General features: G+C 43.5%; 4 protein-coding genes across 5 annotated transcripts; 2 read left to right on the forward strand and 2 right to left on the reverse strand.

The window, feature by feature from the left end:
- Positions 1-1,737: 1,737 nt before the first annotated feature.
- Positions 1,738-6,862, reverse strand: LOC103987876 (wee1-like protein kinase). Its single transcript, XM_009406326.3, has 10 exons — positions 6,574-6,862; positions 6,430-6,490; positions 6,280-6,346; positions 5,304-5,570; positions 4,526-4,587; positions 4,309-4,418; positions 4,194-4,234; positions 3,967-4,112; positions 2,596-2,949; positions 1,738-2,075 (listed from the first exon to the last, which is right to left on the reverse strand). Exons 1-10 carry the CDS (start codon positions 6,783-6,785, stop codon positions 1,953-1,955), a joined length of 1,443 nt encoding a protein of 480 aa, XP_009404601.3. The 5' UTR covers positions 6,786-6,862; the 3' UTR covers positions 1,738-1,952.
- Positions 6,863-7,269: 407 nt separating this feature from the next.
- LOC103987861 (pentatricopeptide repeat-containing protein At1g77360, mitochondrial-like) lies at positions 7,270-8,942 on the forward strand. The gene has a single exon (XM_009406313.3). It carries the CDS (start codon positions 7,329-7,331, stop codon positions 8,835-8,837), a length of 1,509 nt encoding a protein of 502 aa, XP_009404588.2. The 5' UTR covers positions 7,270-7,328; the 3' UTR covers positions 8,838-8,942.
- A 2,227-nt stretch (positions 8,943-11,169) lies between these two features.
- LOC135616525 (rust resistance kinase Lr10-like) lies at positions 11,170-17,261 on the forward strand. 2 transcript variants are annotated; one of them, XR_010488375.1, is made up of 5 exons: positions 11,170-11,309; positions 11,431-12,292; positions 12,398-12,567; positions 12,650-15,322; positions 15,423-17,261. XR_010488375.1 is itself a non-coding variant. In XM_065115867.1 (4 exons), exons 1-4 carry the CDS (start codon positions 11,288-11,290, stop codon positions 13,756-13,758), a joined length of 2,163 nt encoding a protein of 720 aa, XP_064971939.1. In that variant the 5' UTR covers positions 11,170-11,287; the 3' UTR covers positions 13,759-17,261. The 2 variants fall into 2 exon arrangements, 1 of the variants encoding a protein (XP_064971939.1); XM_065115867.1 differs by having other exon boundaries at positions 12,650-17,261.
- On the reverse strand, positions 14,638-16,859 carry LOC135616580 (beta-1,2-xylosyltransferase XYXT1-like). Its single transcript, XM_065115943.1, has 4 exons — positions 16,725-16,859; positions 16,512-16,589; positions 16,136-16,258; positions 14,638-16,057 (listed from the first exon to the last, which is right to left on the reverse strand). The coding sequence occupies exons 1-4, from the start codon at positions 16,849-16,851 to the stop codon at positions 14,865-14,867; spliced, it is 1,521 nt and encodes a 506-aa protein (XP_064972015.1). The 5' UTR covers positions 16,852-16,859; the 3' UTR covers positions 14,638-14,864.
- Positions 17,262-18,389: the final 1,128 nt, after the last annotated feature.

The following is an 18,389-nucleotide window of genomic DNA, read 5'->3' on the forward strand; positions in this document are numbered from 1 at the left end:
GGATAATAAATAATTAGCCCCTGTGGAGTACAATCTGACCATTATGTGAAGAATCTTGTTAGAGATTTCAATATTCATTAAAATAGAATTACTAACATGTTTGATGCACTTGTCACTTTAACAACATGTTCGATTGAGTCATTTTCTAGGCCAAGTATTTACACTCAAGAACCAAATAAACTGTTTGGTGAATTATAAAATGGAATGATTAGGCTAAAATTTTGGTATATATATAAACATATAATTAGAAAAGCAAAAGAAATGTCATGAAACAAAAGATGACATTAGTATAGTTTTTTTTTTTTGATGAAATTGATTTTAATTTAAGACAAATAATTGTACACCTAAACTACCAACTGTAAGCTTTCAGATAACTTGGTAATTGTCAAAATTTGACAAAAACAACTACAATAATTTGCAATACCATCATCATATGAACTTAAAAATTGTTCCACCAATAATTTATCTTGTGACGAGGATAGTAATTATGATAAGACTCGGCTGACGTCTGATGACGCCTCATGTCTCGATCGGCGCGACAATACCTGGTCAAACGGACCAGAACGCCGGCCGAGGCGCATTAACGTCTGCTTAGGCTTTGTTCTTCACGTCACGCCAACACCAATGTCATACGCTACCAGCCTGCCCCCTACAAGCAGACACATTAGGAAATAGTAAGCTTCCCTATAAATACCCTCGCATTCTGAACGGGAAGACAGGGGGAGACACACCAAAAAGACTTCTTCATTTGAAATCCCCTTCACATCAACTAACTTGATCGTCGGAGGGGTCGGGTCGAGCCTCTCGACCTGACTTGTGTGTAGGGATAAAGACGAGGCACCTCCTATCGCATGCCCAGGCGAGGAGTCCCCTCCCAGAGGAAACGGCTGACCCGTTGCGATCGGACCACCGCGGTCGACCACCTCAGCAGTCTCAAAGGTGGCTCCAAGAAGATCTCCAATCATTCAGACTCGAACCCAACTGTGTCGGCCCCGAGGCAATGGCTTAAGGTTGTTTACACTAACATTTTGATGCTAGAGGAAGGGCCCGGAATGTCGGGTGATCACCCAAGCGACTAAGATGAGCCCACGGCTGAGAGGTCACACCCGACTGAAGCCTCGGGGAAACATCCCCCGCACGGAGACCATCGTGACGAACACCGCACCACGACCTCAAAATGATATTGGTGAATATTCAATGACCCGGGCTTGTCGCCGCCCGACGGCGCCCCAGCCGACTCGACGCCCGTGTCATCCGAGGCATTTCAGGACCTCGCCCGTCAAGTCCGAGCTCTGATGGGTGTGGTGTAAGCCATTATCCCGCTCGTTCCTCATCCGGCGCACCCGCCTGCGATCGAACCACTGCGACAACACAAGGCGCTCGTTCGGGCCCACATGACACTTCCGGAGCCCCCCACTTCGCCTCAGGTCCAATCGGCCCCACTCGGGGATCCAGTGATGGCAAACCCGAGCGACCGTCCGGAACCCGAGGCACTCTCTTCGAACTCCCTATGGGCCTAGTTGCGCTTCGTCAGCTAACGACTTGACGAGATGCAAAAAGAGGTTAGCAGGTCCAAGGGAGAGCTCGAGGAGGACGCACACCAAAGGTCTCCCTTCACGCCCGAGATACGGGATCAAACAATCCCCCGGATTAAAGTTATTTACACTAACATCTTGTAGTCCTTTAAACCCAAATTTGCTAACATTTAGATGAAAACGCTTCTTAACTAGCCAAAATGACAATGTCTTTTTAGCACCCTTTGAAGGATACAAGAATGTTGTGTTCATATGACAAAAAAAGCGTGTGCTTCATAACATCTTTACAAAAAAGTTGGGCATCACATTTTCTTTGTATGGTACAGAAAGAGATGCACAAATTGTGCATATCGTGGCCCACCAAAAGCATTTCCAGTTCGACACAAAATCCATCTCCAGCTTTCAACTCGATCACTATCAAAGTTTAGTTAATTGACGATGAGGCTGCTTGCAGGAGAATCCTCCTGATTTCTCAAATGTAGGATGCTCCATTAGTTCTTTTGCAGATGGCCGCTTTATAGGGTCAGGATCCATCATAGCCTGCACAAATTTCACAAGTATCAGATGCCGGCACAGCAGTCTGGTCGATTAAATGGTCTTCTTTTATTACCATCATGTCATACATTTTTATTAGCACTAGAAATCCTGGAATTCAGTTGATAGTAACATTCCTAAGGAAGCTTTTTTTTAGTTAACAAAGGATTTCTAGCATGGCTGAGAAATTGCTAATAGCATCAAAATATAGTAAAGCATGAATGTTTACAGGTTCAAATTAGTTCACTTAAATTTCTAATCATTGTATAGAGTATAAGATATACTTCATTCCTACCTTCTTAGAAAACTAAGTTACTTGGAGAATCCAAGGGGTGAAGTTTCATTCATGAGTTCCAGAGATACTACATTAAGGGCAATAACAGGATGATCTTTTCGATTTCATAGCATGCGTCTTATCCACCAAGCAACAGGCTTTATTCAACTTGCATTCACTATTTGCACAAAAAAAATTAAAAAGTGAAAAATTACTGCAAAGAAAGTTTTATCACAAGCATGGAGGATATACCTTGAGTAAATTTTGAAGCTGCACAGTGTACCCAGGTAGCAATTGAATTTTGCCCTCTCTGAGGTTTGAGAACTGAGGACCAGAATCAGGCAAACGGGAACCCTTCACAAGCTCATAGACAGATGCTCCCAAGGAGAAAATATCAACCTTATCAAGATACTCATACTTGTCGTTTAACATCTCTTGAGGCATGTAACGTACATCACCTTCTTCGATCGGTAAACTCTTGTCTGTAAGTGTTGCACAACCAAAGTCTCCTAGCTTATAAACACCATCTTTCACATAAATATTTTCGGGCTTCACATCCAGGTGGGCTATTCCTCGTTCATGCATAAAGTGCAATGATTTGGAAATCTGTAGAACATCCAAAACAATTAATTTAAACAGTTGAATGAATTAATTCACATAGTAGTAACATCATTACAGGAATAAGCAGATGCAGTTTTTCTAAATGGCATTTCTTAAAAAGCATGAGTAAGATGGACCAATTTTAAAATAGAATACATGAAAAGTTAAAGAAAAAAAATTATAATTGGCTTTTGCTCATATCCTGTGAGATTAGTGTAACAACAGGGACAGTATGTACACAGAAGCCACCAGAAACTCTGCTCATGAATCAATATGTTTTAAGATATGGCTGGTAGTTCCTTGGATTATCTTATGAGTAGGTTACATATTATCTATTTATTAAGAATGCATGTTTCACTAAACCAAGCTATCTTATCTCTTGATTATTGTGTTTAATACAAAAGGCATCATGCAAATGTTTCATTTAAGTAACTTGTTTCCAGCTAGGGAAGGTTTAGTACATATTATAAGTGAATCAAGATAGATGATCTTCATTGATGATAATCAAATATGGCCACACAGATTGGTAGCATATACACATATTACTAGCCTTTTGGCAAAACATATTCGTTCTTGCAACTTCTTTCCATGACCATCATGAATATAACTGCCCAAAAAGAAAGCTCCAAACCTCTTGGAGTCACTACCAATAGTGATATACTAAACGTACATACTTCAAACTTCTAGTAATGCAAACATCTGCTTTGAACACAATTGTTGAAAATTCTCCATTATATTCTCTAAATCATGTCACTTCAGTTGCTCTCTCAGTAAAATTTTTGTTGCATTAAGGAAACCTCTTACATTATACTCTATGTTTTTATTTAATCTAAGATAATACCATATCTTTATCAGTTGCCATCAGTCAAATTTCAGAGTTTGCACTTGTGCTGCAAACTTATGCAAGTTAATACCTTATCTTTACAAGTTTCCACATTTGCACTTATGCCGCAAAATCAATCTGCTGGCAACAAATGAAATATCATGCAAAGCAAAAAAGTTTCAAGCAAAAAGATTTAGAACCTGATATATAATTTTGAAGGCTTCTCCACCCTTTAAAGTCTGACCTTTACTTATGGAAAGGCTTCGATCACAAAGTTCCATCTGAATATAGAGTTGCTCGTTTTCAAACCAAGATGTGTAATATCCAACTATATTTTCATGTGATCCTAAAAAAAAGAAACAATTAAGATAGACAATTATGCAAACAAGAAAAGAGAAGGTAGCTGATGTATGAAAAAGGAGAATACCTAAGGCTGCAAGAGTTTGAACTTCCATCAAGGCATACCTTCTGTAAAATTTGAGAGAGATGCAATATTAGACAACTTTTATCTAATTGAATGACTGAAATTTCATCCAAATTACCTTTCAATGTCATGACGCAATTGTCTGATGATTTGTTTCACTGCATACAAACAACCATCTAGTCTTTTCAGAACTTTGAACACACGGCTAAAATTTCCGCATCCAATTTGCTAGAGAAGGATACAAGTTACATCAGCTATAAGTTGTAAGCAATATAAAAAAGCTTGAAAGTCCCAAATATTACAAAAGGGTTTATTTATATGCTTTCAGCCCGGACCTCAATTTCATGGAAATCAGTGTGATATCGTGAAAGGCCAACTCCACCAATGGAAGGAAAGACTGCAGATATTAGCACCATGAATCATCAGTATAGTACATTAACAGGCACGTATATATATACATATGCATATATGTATGTATATGTATGTATGTACATATATACATATACATATACATATACAAACATACATACATATATATATATACACACATTTATTGGCAAACAAACCAACATAGATTTATTGACATAAAGTTGTCCAAAATTTACTAAGGCCTGGAGCTAAGTAGATATTCATTCAAAATCATGATTTTGAGCATGTATACAAACTTAACTGATGGCATTGAAACAAATAGGACAATTCAATAGATCAATGATATGGAATGGCTTTCCTTAACTAGGACCATGCTTTAACCTGGAGAATAGCAATTGAGGTTTTAATGTTTAAATATCACAAGGGAGAATGAAGCAGATTTACAAGAAAATAGTATCAAGAATAAAATTAAACAGTTTGGTGCTCATTTAGTCAATGTAATACAAACCTACATGTGCAGAAAATGCCAAATGGTATCTTCAATTTTTGTATGTAAGCCTTTAACTATGTTATCCAACTATTATCGGATGCAATTAGGCTCAAGAATATAATGAAAAAGGAGAAGATAGTTTAAATTTGGATGCAAATTATTGAGCAAAGGAATATAGAACAGCTTGGAATGAATATTCTGTCATCAAGAACATCAAAAACATAAAAGTTAAAATAATCAAGAAGAACTTTGACCTGTGGATTTAAATCTTCTGTCATCAAAGATACCTTGAACCTCTGATGCAACTGTTTTTATATATGGATTCCTAAAGCAGAGAGGAGGTGTAATTCGACAACGCAATGCAACTGCAGACTTAGAAACATAATTTCTTCTCTTTTGCGGCCCAATTTGAACTGACTTGCCTTCCACAATTTGATCAGAGTCACAATCATCCAACTGAACCTCCGCAACCTGTTGATGGCATGGAAAGATGGTGGAGAGGTATTTACTTGGAGAGCACCCTGCAAGAGAGAACAAGGTAGAATGCTGCTGATATTAGTTCTATATATTGAAAACAGAATGAAAATTGACAACTGACATATTAGAGCGCTTTCTGGTCCTAGAACCATTGAGAAATCCATTCAAGTTAGTAATTTATTTAAAAAAACTTAACTTATAAATGATTACCCTCACTATCTTGGACTATTGCTTATGGGAATGTGCTTTTGGCACTTCTAACACTCTATTGCCTTTTAGCTCGTCTCCTTTCTGTTTAAATATCACAAATAGAAAATGATGGAATCCCCCACTCTGGCATTTAGACAATAGAAAAAAGACAAACAAAGAGCACTGATAATCTTTTGTCTATTGTATAAAAAGAACTTCTGTGACAAATTTCAGTTCCCCTTAGGACATACTGCACTTAAGGACGTTTAACACCTATATTTTTTTTTTACATTCAAAAATATTAATTGGGTCAAAATAAATCAATAAAGAAAATATCTATTCAATAATGGTAAACCAGTAATCAAACAAAAATCTAAACACAGCCAAAATTAAACTCTGGGAGAAAGGATTAATTGGGCCAAATCATAGAGGAGTGAACTTCAACAGTAGAGAATGAGATACCAACTAGACAATCAAGTCTTTACTACATCAAACGCAAAATTAGCATTCTTAGTCTAGAAACCAAGGGTTAGAAAGAAAGCCCATGGGATGAACTAAGCATACCACTTTTGTGCCTCTTGTTCCTGCCATTTGTTGTCTTCTCCGGCGAGTTTGGACAAGGAATGTTCTCCTAAAAAGGTCCAAATCAGCAAAATGCAGGCTAAAGACTAACAACCACCGAAATCAAAGAATAAAAATAGCCATGGCTTTTACCTTATCGACCTCGAACCCATTATCAATCTGTTGGCAATCCGGTGTGATATAATCTGGAGTACTAGAAACCCAAAAGAGAAAAAGCCACGACGTTTAACAAGACCAGAACTCCCAATCAGAAGCAACAAAGGTGGAGTCACCTACCAGAAGAAATCTTGGCTGAGGATGCAGTCCTTATCTTCCCCTCCCTCCTCGGCACCGACGGGAGGTGCGTCGTCGCCATCCCCCTCCCCCTCCAGAAGTTTCTCGAAGGGGAAAGGTGAGCCGGTGGAGGCGGAAGAGAATCCCTGAAAGGGAGGAAAGGTCACGTGCCCGAGCTGGAAGCTGAGATCACCAGCGGGAAAATCACCCTCCATTTCCGTCACCACGGCCGCCGTCGCCCCCCTACTCCTTATCCCTCTCCCTCTCCCCTTAGGGGTTCTCGATCTCCTCATCTTCCCACTGCCCTCCGCCCCCTTTTAGTACATCGATTCCACTAATAACAAAAGAATGTAAAAAAGAAATGATTTAAATCGAAAGCTTGTCGACCCTCTGAAAAAGGAATTGGCGGGAGAAAAAAGATAATTTGTCGTTCTCGTACCCAACCAGTTTACCTCCTGCCTGTGACGTGTCACCCACCTGAGACCCCACTTATCTTCTATTCACAGATCGGTATGAAAGCGGGTAGGTGAGGTCTGAAGGACAGGGAACATTGAACTCTTCCTACCCGTTTGCTGGAATAGAAAAAGGAAATTTACTGTTGATTAAAATTGAACCGGACCGGGTTGTCGTTGATACTGGTTCGGTCTGCCTAGGGCCGGTTCGTCGTCCTCAGCGAAGTAACCCTCGGTGGCTTTGGCTTCTTACAGTTCTGCTGAGGTGTAATAGTGCAGAGAGGGAAGAGGAAGCGAAGGGGAGTCATGTCGAAGCGGCCGGCGACAGATGAGATCCCCCGTCCTGACTCCGGCAAGCGGCACTATGGAGACACCCCCGCTTCCGTCGTCGGGGACCAAAACCGTGGGTCTCCGCCCCCGCCGCGGTCGTCCTTTCCGTCCTACCTCGACGCCGGCCCCGAGTTATCCCCCAAGGCCCGGCTTCTGTGCGAGATTCTCGCCTCCAACCCGCCCACGGAGGTGGAGCGAGCCCTCGACGCTGTCGGCGTCCGTGTCTCCACCGAGGACGTGGAGGCCGTGCTTAAGTTCTCCTACTCCCAACCGGGCGCCGCTGTGGCTTTCTTCCGGTGGGCGGGATCCCGCCACCTCGCCGATCGCCACTCCCCCTACGCGTGGAACCTCGTGGTCGACCTTCTAGGGAAGAACCTACACTTCGAGGCCATGTGGAACGCCGTCCGCTCGATGCGCTCCGAAGGCCTTCTCTCCCTCGCCACCTTCGCCTCCATCTTCTCCTCCTTCTGCGCCACCGGCCGCCCCGATGACGCCCTCGCCGCGTTCGACACCATGAACCTCCACGGTGTCCCCCGAGAAACCGCCGCCCTGAACTCTCTTCTCTCTGCTGTCTGTCGCGAGGGCCGCGTCGCCACCGCGCGCCTCTTCTGCGACGGCGCCCGCTCGTCCGTAGCTCCTGACGCTGACTCTTTTGCCATCCTTCTTGAGGGCTGTGAGAACGATGTTGACCACCGGTCTGCCCGTGAGGTGTTCGACGATATGATCGCTACTGTCGGCTGGGACCCGGCCAACGTCCAGGCCTATGACTCCTTCCTCACCATCCTCGTCCGGTCGGGCTCCTATGGCTTTGCTGAGGCCCTTAGGTTCTTTGAGAAGATGAAGCAAAAGAGGTGCTTTCCAGGAATGAAGTTCTTTCGGGATGCCATCGAGGTGCTCGTTAAGAAGAAGGATGCCCACGAGGCAATGAACATCTGGGAGGAGCTCATGGGACGCAATGGGTGTTTCGCGGACACACCCATGTACAATTCAATGATAGCCTTGCAGTGTGATCTCAATCAGATCGATGTGGCTCTTCGGTTCTTTGACGAGATGATCATCTATGGAGCATTTCCTGACTTACAGACGTACAATGTCTTGATTCAGTTCTTGCTTAAGGGAAAGAAACTAAGGGAGGCTGCTTCTCTATTCAATGAGATGGTTAAGAACGAGTGCTGTCCAACAGCAGCTAACTGTGCTTCCTTGATGAAGACTTTGATGGATTCAGCAGATTTTGACATGGCCTTAAAGGTATGGAAGTGTATGACTGATAATGGCTTGCCTCCATTGGAGGAGGCCGGAAACATGTTGGTTTTGGCATTACGTGATGTGGACATGCTTCCTGAAGCTTGTAAATATGCAGAGGATATGATAGACAGAGGCATTAAGTTGAATTCATCTACTCTGTCTAAGCTGAGGCAGAGCTTACTAAAAATTGGTAAGGGTAGCATCCACGATCATCTCCTCAGAAAATGGAAATCTCGTTAGACAGTGTGTTTTGAATTTTTAGATGATCATAATACATTATGGTGTTACTTGTGATCCTAGCACATAATTATCTTTCTAATTCTACTTGAGTTTGTTATTGGCATATCATGAGATCACATTTTATTCTTGGATTTTTTTTCTCTCTTTCAAGTTATGTTTCTTTATTTTCTCTTTAATGAATTAGTTTAGTATTTTTGTTTTTTTGGTGTTATAATTGTTTAACTAATCCAATTGTGCTCCTGTGATAACCTATATTTCTTGAACTTTAATAAACTTTTCTACCCAAGGGATGATCTACGAAAATCCTTGATGAATGTGTAATTGAAAGTAACATTAGTTTCTCAAGGGAAAGATAAGTGTGCATGATGTAGTTGCAGAATAAGATGGTACAACAAGAACAAATCCTACAATCATGAAGTAACAGTGTTATCTTAACTTTAGAGTAGGTGACTAGGATTTGTCTGGTTTGTTTGAGATCATAGATTTTTTTTTATTTGGTGAAATTGACTGAGAATTGATTATAATCAGGCAAATGTTGGTCAGGATTGGCGAGACCATAAAGGAATTTAGCATTGTTGACCAATATTTAAATCATTAGGATTGTGCCAGAAATTGATCTAAATCAGTTAAAGATCAGCTGTAACTGATTGGATTGGTTGAATCGATCTAGGATTAGCCTATTTCTTTTTATCATTTTTTTACATATCATTGCCAAAATTCCATTTTGTGATAATTTTAGGATTTCACTCAGCTAATTTCATGAGCTACTGTATTTATATGATATTGCCAAGAAGCGGGAGATGATCATGCTTTTGACATGGTGGTCATGGAGGCACATCGTTTTCCAATAGCTTGGTGATAACTGGAAGTTGCACAAGAGGAATAGTTGTTCAGAGGAGAGAACATCACACATAAAAGGCCACTGGAGTAGTTGTATGGTGGGGACATTCTATAGGGTTGGAGAAACGATGAAGGATGACAGAATGAGACGGTGAGGATGATAAGGTTAGTGGCATTGAGGATTTGGGTATTAGCTTTACTCTTTCTTAGTATCAGTGGCCACACACTCAGTGTCTCAGTTCTCAAAGCCTAGAAACGATTTCGAGATTCAAGGCTGTCCTCCATTTGCTTGAATTTTCCGTGAGTGGAGGAGGCTTTTGGGTGATTTCTGCGTGTCTCATGTGTAGGAAGTAGAGGGTGACTGTTACTGCAGGTGCCTTGGAGCGCCAGCAGTGATGTGTGGTTCAGCCAGCTGACACGTTAGTACTTGGCCTTGGTCAGCCGAGGTCGATGGGCAGCCGGATTTAATAATTAAAGCTGACACCATCAGAGGTTGGTCTCTTGGCATTTCTTTTTAGTACCATTTCTGACATGTTGGTGATGCAAACTTTTTTCCTTGTTCAGATTTGAGTATTTGACACTGATTACTTCTTGCATCAAGTGTTGCATTTTGACTTCACAAACATTGATTGAGCGCGACAGGGAGATGCAATTCCTTCTGTCAAAACGGAAAGATGTTCTAATCACCAGAGATGAGAGGATCAATTTGGTGCAGTTATTCTCACAGATTATGGCATGGTTACTTTCTTTCTACCACAACAGGTGATGCTACATGTGTTTATCTTGATCCTTGTTTTGAAATGTATACTTAGTTATTGAAAGAAAATAGAGCAGCTTATGCATCGAAGCTGCGAGGTCAGATGTACACAGCCTAAAGTTCTCATTATCTACATCTTGTTTTTTACTTTCTTAGTGTTAAATGCAATGGGAGTGTCTTGAAAGAGAGAGAGAGAGAGAGAGAGAGAGAGAGAGAGAGAGAGAGAGAGTCTTACAATGCCTTGAAAGCCATGGGATGTTCTTGTGACATATATCATCAGCTCAACATGGATAGTATCGGTGGATATTGGATCAGATGATTTGTGTGTTGTGCTGTTTGTGAACTTGAAATGTACCTCTTCTGCCTTGACATCTGGGCTATTCTGTAGAATGTGAGTTATTGAACTTTAGCATTGTTGAAACTTATATGTGCTTTGACATCTATTGTGGCCAGTAGCTTAATGGGTGTCTGATGTCGTTCATATTAATTTCAGGGTTTTTTTATTTATTTGTCTTCTACTACTTTGGTTAGTACTCTGTGCAGACCTATAACCAAAGTCATCTTTCCTCTTATGAAAAATTACTAAGACCTTTTTTTTATCCCAAGAAAACAAAAGCTTTTGTATGACGTTTTGTGATTCAATTTGATTTCTCAGGCTTATAATTTACATGTTTACATGTGTTTTGTATAGTTGTTCGTCCCGGTTGGAGCGCGTGAGCTTGATCCCAAGAACTAGCCTGGATTGATGTCAACAGGGTTTGCGTAGCTTCACTTGAGGTGTACACGGAGGGACAAATTTGAAGACCACAAGTCGGTCTTTAAAGAAGAGAGGAAAATATCAGGGCTATTATTCATGGGTTTGTGGAAGAATTTTAGTGAGTAACGACTTCCAACTTAAGCGTGTCAAAGGATTGCAAGGTGCCTTTGGATCAACTATTCTGTTCTGTCAACATAGTTGCAGCTTTCAGAATTGTCTTCTTTTGAAATGTTGTGCAGTGTTTGGAAGATTGACAAGTAAAAGCAGGCTACCAATATGGACCAGTACTGCAGGGCTTCCACAGTCTTTGGCAGAAGCTGTGCGCGAAGAGGAGACTTGCTCTCTCCGTTTGCCTATGGCCGCCACCAAAGCATCAGCCATCTTTCCTCTGCTGCTGCTACTGCCACTGCTGCATCTCCTCTCTTCTGGATTCGCAGCTGCAGGACAAGAAGATTGCCCTCCATTCTCCTGTGGGCAGCTCCGGGACGTCAAATACCCTTTCCGTCGCAAAGATGATCCAGCTATCTGCGGGAACACAACCTACCAACTCAGCTGCGACGCCAACAGATCTACCATCAGGATTGGCTCTGCGGACTACTTCGTCACTCAGATATCGTACCTATCGTCCTATGATACTTGGATCCGGCTGGTGGATCCTAACCTCGCCAATGGAAGTTGTCTCCCTGCCCAACCTTTATCGCCCACCAACTTGTCGACCGCGGAATTCGATTTATATTCAAATTACTGGGCCAGTTTCATGAATTGCAGCGAGACGATCCAGAACGACACACGGTATCACCTCCTTTCATGTCTGGGCCGCAAGGACACGTATGTCTATGTCATCGTAGCCCCAGAAGCAGATGAACTGCTCTACCTTCATCCGTGGTGCGAGTATCTATCAATGATTCCGGTCGCTAATGATGCATCTTTGTTCGACGATCCACCGAGTTCAGCGATCGACGCATTCAGCATCCTGCAGAAGGGGTTCGATTGTTATATAAGTTCAGAGATAAGTACTAATTCAAATATTTCAGGATCAGATGGAAGCAGTCCTGACTGGAAATCTCCCTTAATTCACGAATGTCTGAAAGAAGCCACAAGGTAGCAGCTGCCTTCTGACCGCATCTACCGCCCCGCATGATGTTGAGATGCCTCGCGTGTTCCTCATTCAAGCGGTAGCTGACTTCTTCCGTTCATCTCATGCAGCATGTTCTCCGACCTAATAACCAGCAAGCAGCTACTATCCATCGTCTCCTCCGTGGTCAGAAGCGAGACTCATTTCCCAGCCTGCGTGGAGGATTACTTCAACAGCACTTTCATTTATGGGATTACCATTGCTGTAACCGTACTCAGTCTGATTGTACAGCTCTTGATAGGTATTGTCCCACTGTCATTCCCCGTTCTGCATTGCATGCTACCCTCTGGTTCTCAGCTTCCTTTGTTTCCTCTGTTACGCAGTACTGTTGATACTATGCCGGTTCGTGATGCCGCCGATCATACTCTGTGTCTTCCTTGCTCACAAACTGTGGGTCAGCCGAGCCTCCGTGGACACCGTGGAGAAGTTCCTCCGCGCTCAGCAAACGCTGACGCCCACCAGGTACGCCTACACCGACATCGTCGCCATCACACGGCACTTCAGGCAGAAGCTAGGCCAGGGAGGGTTCGGATCCGTGTTCAAGGGCGAGCTCGCCGGTGGCCTTCTCGTGGCCGTCAAACTGCTCGGCAACTCCAAATGCAACGGCGACGAGTTCATCAGCGAAGTCTCCACCATCGGCAGGATCCACCATGTGAATGTGGTGAGGCTGGTCGGCTACTGCGCCGAGGGATCCAAGCGGGCGCTCGTCTACGAGTACATGCCCAATGGCTCCCTCGACAGGTACATCTTCGCTTCCAAACCAACCACGGCCCGCACTTTTACCTCGGAAAAGCTCATCGACATAGCCATGGGCGTCGCCCGCGGCATCCACTACTTGCATCGAGGGTGTGACATGCAGATTCTGCACTTCGACATCAAGCCTCATAACATTCTCCTCGACCGCAATTTCACGCCCAAGATTTCTGATTTCGGACTCGCAAAACTGTATCCAAAGGGCAACAGTCTGGTGTCAGTCAGTGCCGCCAGGGGGACGGTGGGATACATAGCTCCCGAGTTGATCTCCAGGAGCTTTGGAATCATATCGCACAAATCAGATGTCTATAGCTTTGGGATGCTGCTGATGGAGATGGCAGGAAGGAGGAGGAACGTGGATCCTCGTGCAGAGAATTCGAGCCAGGTTTACTATCCTTCGTGGATATACGATAAGCTCGCTCGGCAGCAGGAGATCCAATTCGACGACACCTCGGAGATAGAGGAGTTGGAGAAGAAGCTGGCGGTGGTTGGATTGTGGTGCATCCAAATAAAGCCATCGGAGAGACCGACAATGGCAAAGGTGTTGGAAATGCTGGAAGCTGATGCGAGCAGCCTACCGATGCCCCCCAAACCCTTCTTTTCCTCCGTGGATTCCACTTCAGAAACAAAGACTTGCTTGGTTTCATCTTCCGCTGAGCTATCCATCATCTCGGAATGAAAAATCATTGTTCAAACGAGTAGAAATAAGCAATTGGAATGGTGCACTGCAATAAAGAATCCGAGAAGAGGCAACATGCCATAAAGGTGGATCAGTCAACGAGTCCTGTTTGGTTCGTCTAATGTAGTTATGAAGAACTCAGCTTTTGCCTGAAGACTACGAAAATTAATTGCCTGTTGTTTACATCTCATTTCTATATAGTTATCGATGTGGAGAAATCATTCTCTCTTCCGATGTACTATTTAGTCGCGTAACACTGGTAATTTAGTCGTACTAGTTAGTTCTTCCAGTGCTATAATTGCTTGTCTTTGAACACTATATTGCTTTTCCTTTCCCTGCCAAGAACAGAGCTATCAGTATAATTTCTTGTCTTCGAACACTGCAATGCTCAGCCTTTCCCCTCCAAGAACATAGAACTATAAATGTATACATGTAGCTTGATCAAGTTACAAGATCTAGATCTCTTAGGTGCCACAGATTCTGTTCTCAAGCATCTTAAAGAACTCATCGAGGAGAAAAAAAAGTATCTAATCAGCAGACTTGAGTACATTTCTTTGTTTCTGTGTACTAATGATGGTTTGGATGAAGGAGAGAGAGACCACCTCAGCGAGTAAATTCATGTTCTTCAGCTAATCATTGCAGATTTCCAACTCATTAATTGCTGAGATCTGTGAACTTGCATGGTTGGTGGCTTATTATTTTCAAGCTTCCTATTTTTCTTATAATTCTTTTAACATCATTGAGTGATCGTGTGGGACATCAGTCATCAAATTTAGATCATGTCGAAAACTCCAATATCAATCAAGAATTCACTTTCATTAAGGAAATGATTTATGGTCCACCATATTGTCACTTTCCATCCACTAATTGAGATTGAAGTAGCAGAAGACAAATCAACTTTGAAGCTTCTTATGGAGGATTTTTGACAGAAATGTGAAGATACAAAGCATCAGATGCATGATTAGTATGTGTTGATGAAACATTCCTGTGTCTCAGGCTCAACCACATCACATCGAAACCATTGGCAGTGTGACCGTAAGATGGATCATCAGAAAGAGAACAAAAAATGAAGGAAGAAGAAGAAATGAACATGCACTTGTGTGCTTCTACTGACGAAGAAGATCCATGGTTTTGAGCAAGAAAGGCCTGAACCTGTTCACATCGAGCCTCACGTTCTGCTTCGCCAAGTACACCTCCCCCATCTTGAAGAAGCCTTGCCTGTGAAGTGACTGTGGGTCTGTGAACACCGGATGATCTCTGGGGTACAGCTCCAGCAGCGTGCTCTCCTCCACCGTGATGTTGTACTCCAGGTAGTGCAGCCCGGCGTCCGAGGACGGGAATCTGAAGGTGTGCGAGGCCATGCCCTCCAGCTCACAGCAGGGGACGATCTGTATCAGCACGGCGTTCTTGGGGAGGAAGACGAAGTTGGTGAGCCCGGCGCCGTGCACTCCCATGATCGCGTCGCACGAGTTCACCACGCTCGCGAACCCCGCGACGTCGCCGAACTTGGCGTCCGTCCTCACCACCTCGAAGCCCGACGCCTCCGCCATCCGGACGATCTCCGGTACGTTGGTGAACCTCCGCTTGCCCTTTCTCTCCACCACCAGTAGCCTCGGCTTCTTGGTTGGGTGCTCGCGCAAGCTGATCGCGTGGTCTCGCGGCAGGGAGTAGGTGCCCCTCAGGAACTCGGTGAAGTCGAGCATGGAGTAGGCGTTGGGAGCTTGAGCGGGCTCGATGATGAGGTCGTTGTGGAAGCGGAGGCCGACCAAGACGTGCGGGTGGCAGAGGACTTCGTCGCTGTGGTCGAGATCGACGAGCTCGTACCGGGTGAGCCTCTTGATGATGGGCTGGTACTTGTGGAGCCACCACGGCTGGATGTTGGTGATGAGGAACTGGACGTCGCCGTCGAACTGCCGGGCCGTCAAGAACAGAGGGAGCAGCACGTCGGTGAAGTCGTGGTAGTAGTTCCCGGTGAATCCACCGAGCGCGAACACGATGGCTGGGACTGCCTGGTTGACGGTGCACCGGGGGAGGATTGCGGAGGCGCCGCCGTTTGCCGTTGCTCTCACCGTGACCTTGGGGATGTTCTCCATCTGCTTGCGGACGTAAGGCACGACCTTCCATTGTTCTTCCCTTGGTTGATGGGGGGAAACGAACACCACGGATGAGGACTTGCCGTGGATTCGAACGTCGCCCTTCATCTCGCAGAATTCAGTTCTCGGATTGTTTAAGTCGCAGATTGGCTTCGTCATCTGAATCATTCTGTCTTCTCTTTTTGGAGCGTGAATCTTTTCGGCTTCTGAGCAGCATCAAGCTCGTGTTGTTATGTTATCATTGAAGTAGATGGATCCAATTTGGCTAAGATGATCGAGCATACCTGGTTGCTTGGGTTCTCTCTTCCCTTCCTTGGTGATTGAGTGGGGAATAGTGGAAGAGTTCTTGCGGTGCACGCTCTCGTCTGCAGTGTTTCCATGCTGATCCTCTGTCTTTCTTCCTCGTTCTGCAAGAGAGAAAGAAGACGATATCTCAGTGGAATTAATCCTAAATGATTGGAAGAAGAGATTGCATTGAGTTCAGACGGGTCCAGAACTCGGTGTGCTCTCCAAAACAGGGATCATTGACTTCCTGGTTTCTTCCTCTTCTCAGGGCACATGGCTCTCTGTGTCCTCTCTCTCTCTCTCTCTCTCTCTCTCTCTCTCTCTCTCTCTCTTAGTATGCTTTCAAGATGAAGCAATGTCGATAGTTCTTCTTACCTTGATTTTGTAGTCTAATTTTGCCTTCCACCGCTTCGGTGTCGCGAACTCTGTAGGCTACAGATGGCTGCTGATCAACTGCAGAACAAGAGAAACAGAACAAATAAGGATCCAACGATCTCTGCGTCTCAAAACTTCTATAGACATAGAGATTACTACAAGAAGAAGAATAGCAGAACAACAAAAGGAATCGAGGGAGGAGAGAAGACTCACCGGAAGTCTCCGACATGGAGATGAAGTATGTTAAGATGACCACGCAGCATCCCACGAGCAACGCCAAACCGAGCTTCCGTGCCTCGAACCGACTCAAGTTCCGAACTACAGTCTTCTCGTATCCCATCTTCCGGGCGTCGCCGCCGCTGGTGGAAGCTTCAGCTGAAAGGAATCACCGGTGGTGAAGGGGAGAGTTGTACGGAACACACAGCAAGAAAGCTCTTCTTTTCCCCCCGCTTGCTGCCAAAGCCTGGTTGGGAATTCTCCTGTGGAATGGATCTGTGGGCTCTCTCTCTCTCTCTCTTCTTCTTCTTCTTCTTCTTCTTCTTCTTCTTCCAAACCCTGTGTAGCTTTGAGAGAGAGGAATGGGTGCAAGAGGTTGCATTTAAATATATCTCCAAAAAAGATACTCTTCATCTAAGGAGATGTAAAACATTGACTAGTCTGCTTGAGGAATTAGTCATCTCCAGTAGGCAAATCTCAAATGTTCATTTTCCAGAATTCCAAATCAAAAAAAATACACCTTTCTACTTTGTATTCTTTTTTTATTATGTGCTTATATGGATCATTAGTAGAAAAATAATTTACAAAAAATCAGAAGGAAAAAAAAGCTATTTTTATTCTCATCAAATGAAGTTTGTGTAAATGGTCAATGATTTTGTAATCTGAAACTCAAATCCAAAATAATTTTGTGATCTGAGTCTATAATCTATTATCTTTCATTAAAGAACACCTAAGCTGACAGATTGATTCTGTAAAACTGATATCATATTAACTGATCCTATAATTTTACAAAGAGCATGTGATTCAAGTTGAGGAAAAGTTGTGGTTGGCTTTGTTCTAAGACATTGGATAATACTTAAGTGAACCCAAGCTGACTTTTCAAAACTTTCAGCTGCCATCTCATACATGTGAGCAACATAAATGTTCCATGTTGAGTTGCTGTTTCAAGATCTATAAGAAGAACCATTGCACATTGTCATGTTCTGATTGATGACTACTTTTTCCTTTTTACTGTAGAGAGAGAAAGGAACACATCCATACCAGAGCATTTTACAAGTGACCAAAGTTCTAAGAGAGACTAATGCATTGCTGTACCTCCATAAGTAAGGTATTGAGTGTCCTAAAATAAATGTCACCTAATGCTCAAGATGCCATATGTTTTGCATGTGTATGTATGAGAGAGAGAGAGAAAGAGAGAGAATCCTAGGTTTTCTAGAAGCATTTCAACAAGGAAATTCTCAAGAGTATGATGACAAATGAGATCATGTTGGACACATCAAGTATCAACCTACTCATGCATGCTACAGTTTAACCTGGGATTTCTCTCCCATGGCTTGAACTGTGGGCTACACACCCACAGGACTTCCAATCAATGAAGCATCATCATGCTTCTTATTTCTCCTCCAACGTGTCTTGTCTCTTTGTCATAAAATAAAAAGCTGAAAGCTACCGAACTGGTAGTCCTATTGGCTTTGCCATCATTCTCACCCTCTTCTCATCATTATAGTTTGTACAGATACCAAAGCATCCCCTCTCTATGGTCTGCTAAAGATGAGCCATGAGCCATGCCCAATACACAGCTCTGCCTTCTTCATTAAGACCAAGTGATTGGTATCAGGACATATCCCACAATAAAGACAAGTTTCAGCCAGTCCAATTGGA

This window comes from Musa acuminata, chromosome BXJ1-1, assembly GCF_036884655.1.
Source record: "Musa acuminata AAA Group cultivar baxijiao chromosome BXJ1-1, Cavendish_Baxijiao_AAA, whole genome shotgun sequence".
Classification (NCBI taxonomy): Eukaryota; Viridiplantae; Streptophyta; class Magnoliopsida; order Zingiberales; family Musaceae; genus Musa; species Musa acuminata.

What these genes read in the sequence shown, in the direction of transcription:
- LOC103987876 (XM_009406326.3), bottom strand. Translation starts at nt 6,785, where the DNA reads ATGGAGGGTGATTTTCCCGCTGGTGATCTCAGCTTCCAGCTCGGGCAC. An exon ending in ATGGGTTCGAGGTCGATAAG is followed by an intron (nt 6,347 to 6,429) that starts GTAAAAGCCATG and finishes GGACCTTTTTAG; the next exon opens with GAGAACATTCCTTGTCCAAA. An exon ending in TTGCGTCATGACATTGAAAG is followed by an intron (nt 4,235 to 4,308) that starts GTAATTTGGATG and finishes CAAATTTTACAG; the next exon opens with AAGGTATGCCTTGATGGAAG.
- LOC103987861 (XM_009406313.3), top strand. Translation starts at nt 7,329, where the DNA reads ATGTCGAAGCGGCCGGCGACAGATGAGATCCCCCGTCCTGACTCCGGC.
- LOC135616525 (XM_065115867.1), top strand. Translation starts at nt 11,288, where the DNA reads ATGGGTTTGTGGAAGAATTTTA. An exon ending in GGGTTTGTGGAAGAATTTTA is followed by an intron (nt 11,310 to 11,430) that starts GTGAGTAACGAC and finishes AATGTTGTGCAG; the next exon opens with TGTTTGGAAGATTGACAAGT. An exon ending in TGTCTGAAAGAAGCCACAAG is followed by an intron (nt 12,293 to 12,397) that starts GTAGCAGCTGCC and finishes CATCTCATGCAG; the next exon opens with CATGTTCTCCGACCTAATAA.
- LOC135616580 (XM_065115943.1), bottom strand. Translation starts at nt 16,851, where the DNA reads ATGGGATACGAGAAGACTGTAGTTCGGAACTTGAGTCGGTTCGAGGCA. An exon ending in AATTAGACTACAAAATCAAG is followed by an intron (nt 16,259 to 16,511) that starts GTAAGAAGAACT and finishes TCTCTCTTGCAG; the next exon opens with AACGAGGAAGAAAGACAGAG. An exon ending in GAGAGAACCCAAGCAACCAG is followed by an intron (nt 16,058 to 16,135) that starts GTATGCTCGATC and finishes GATGCTGCTCAG; the next exon opens with AAGCCGAAAAGATTCACGCT.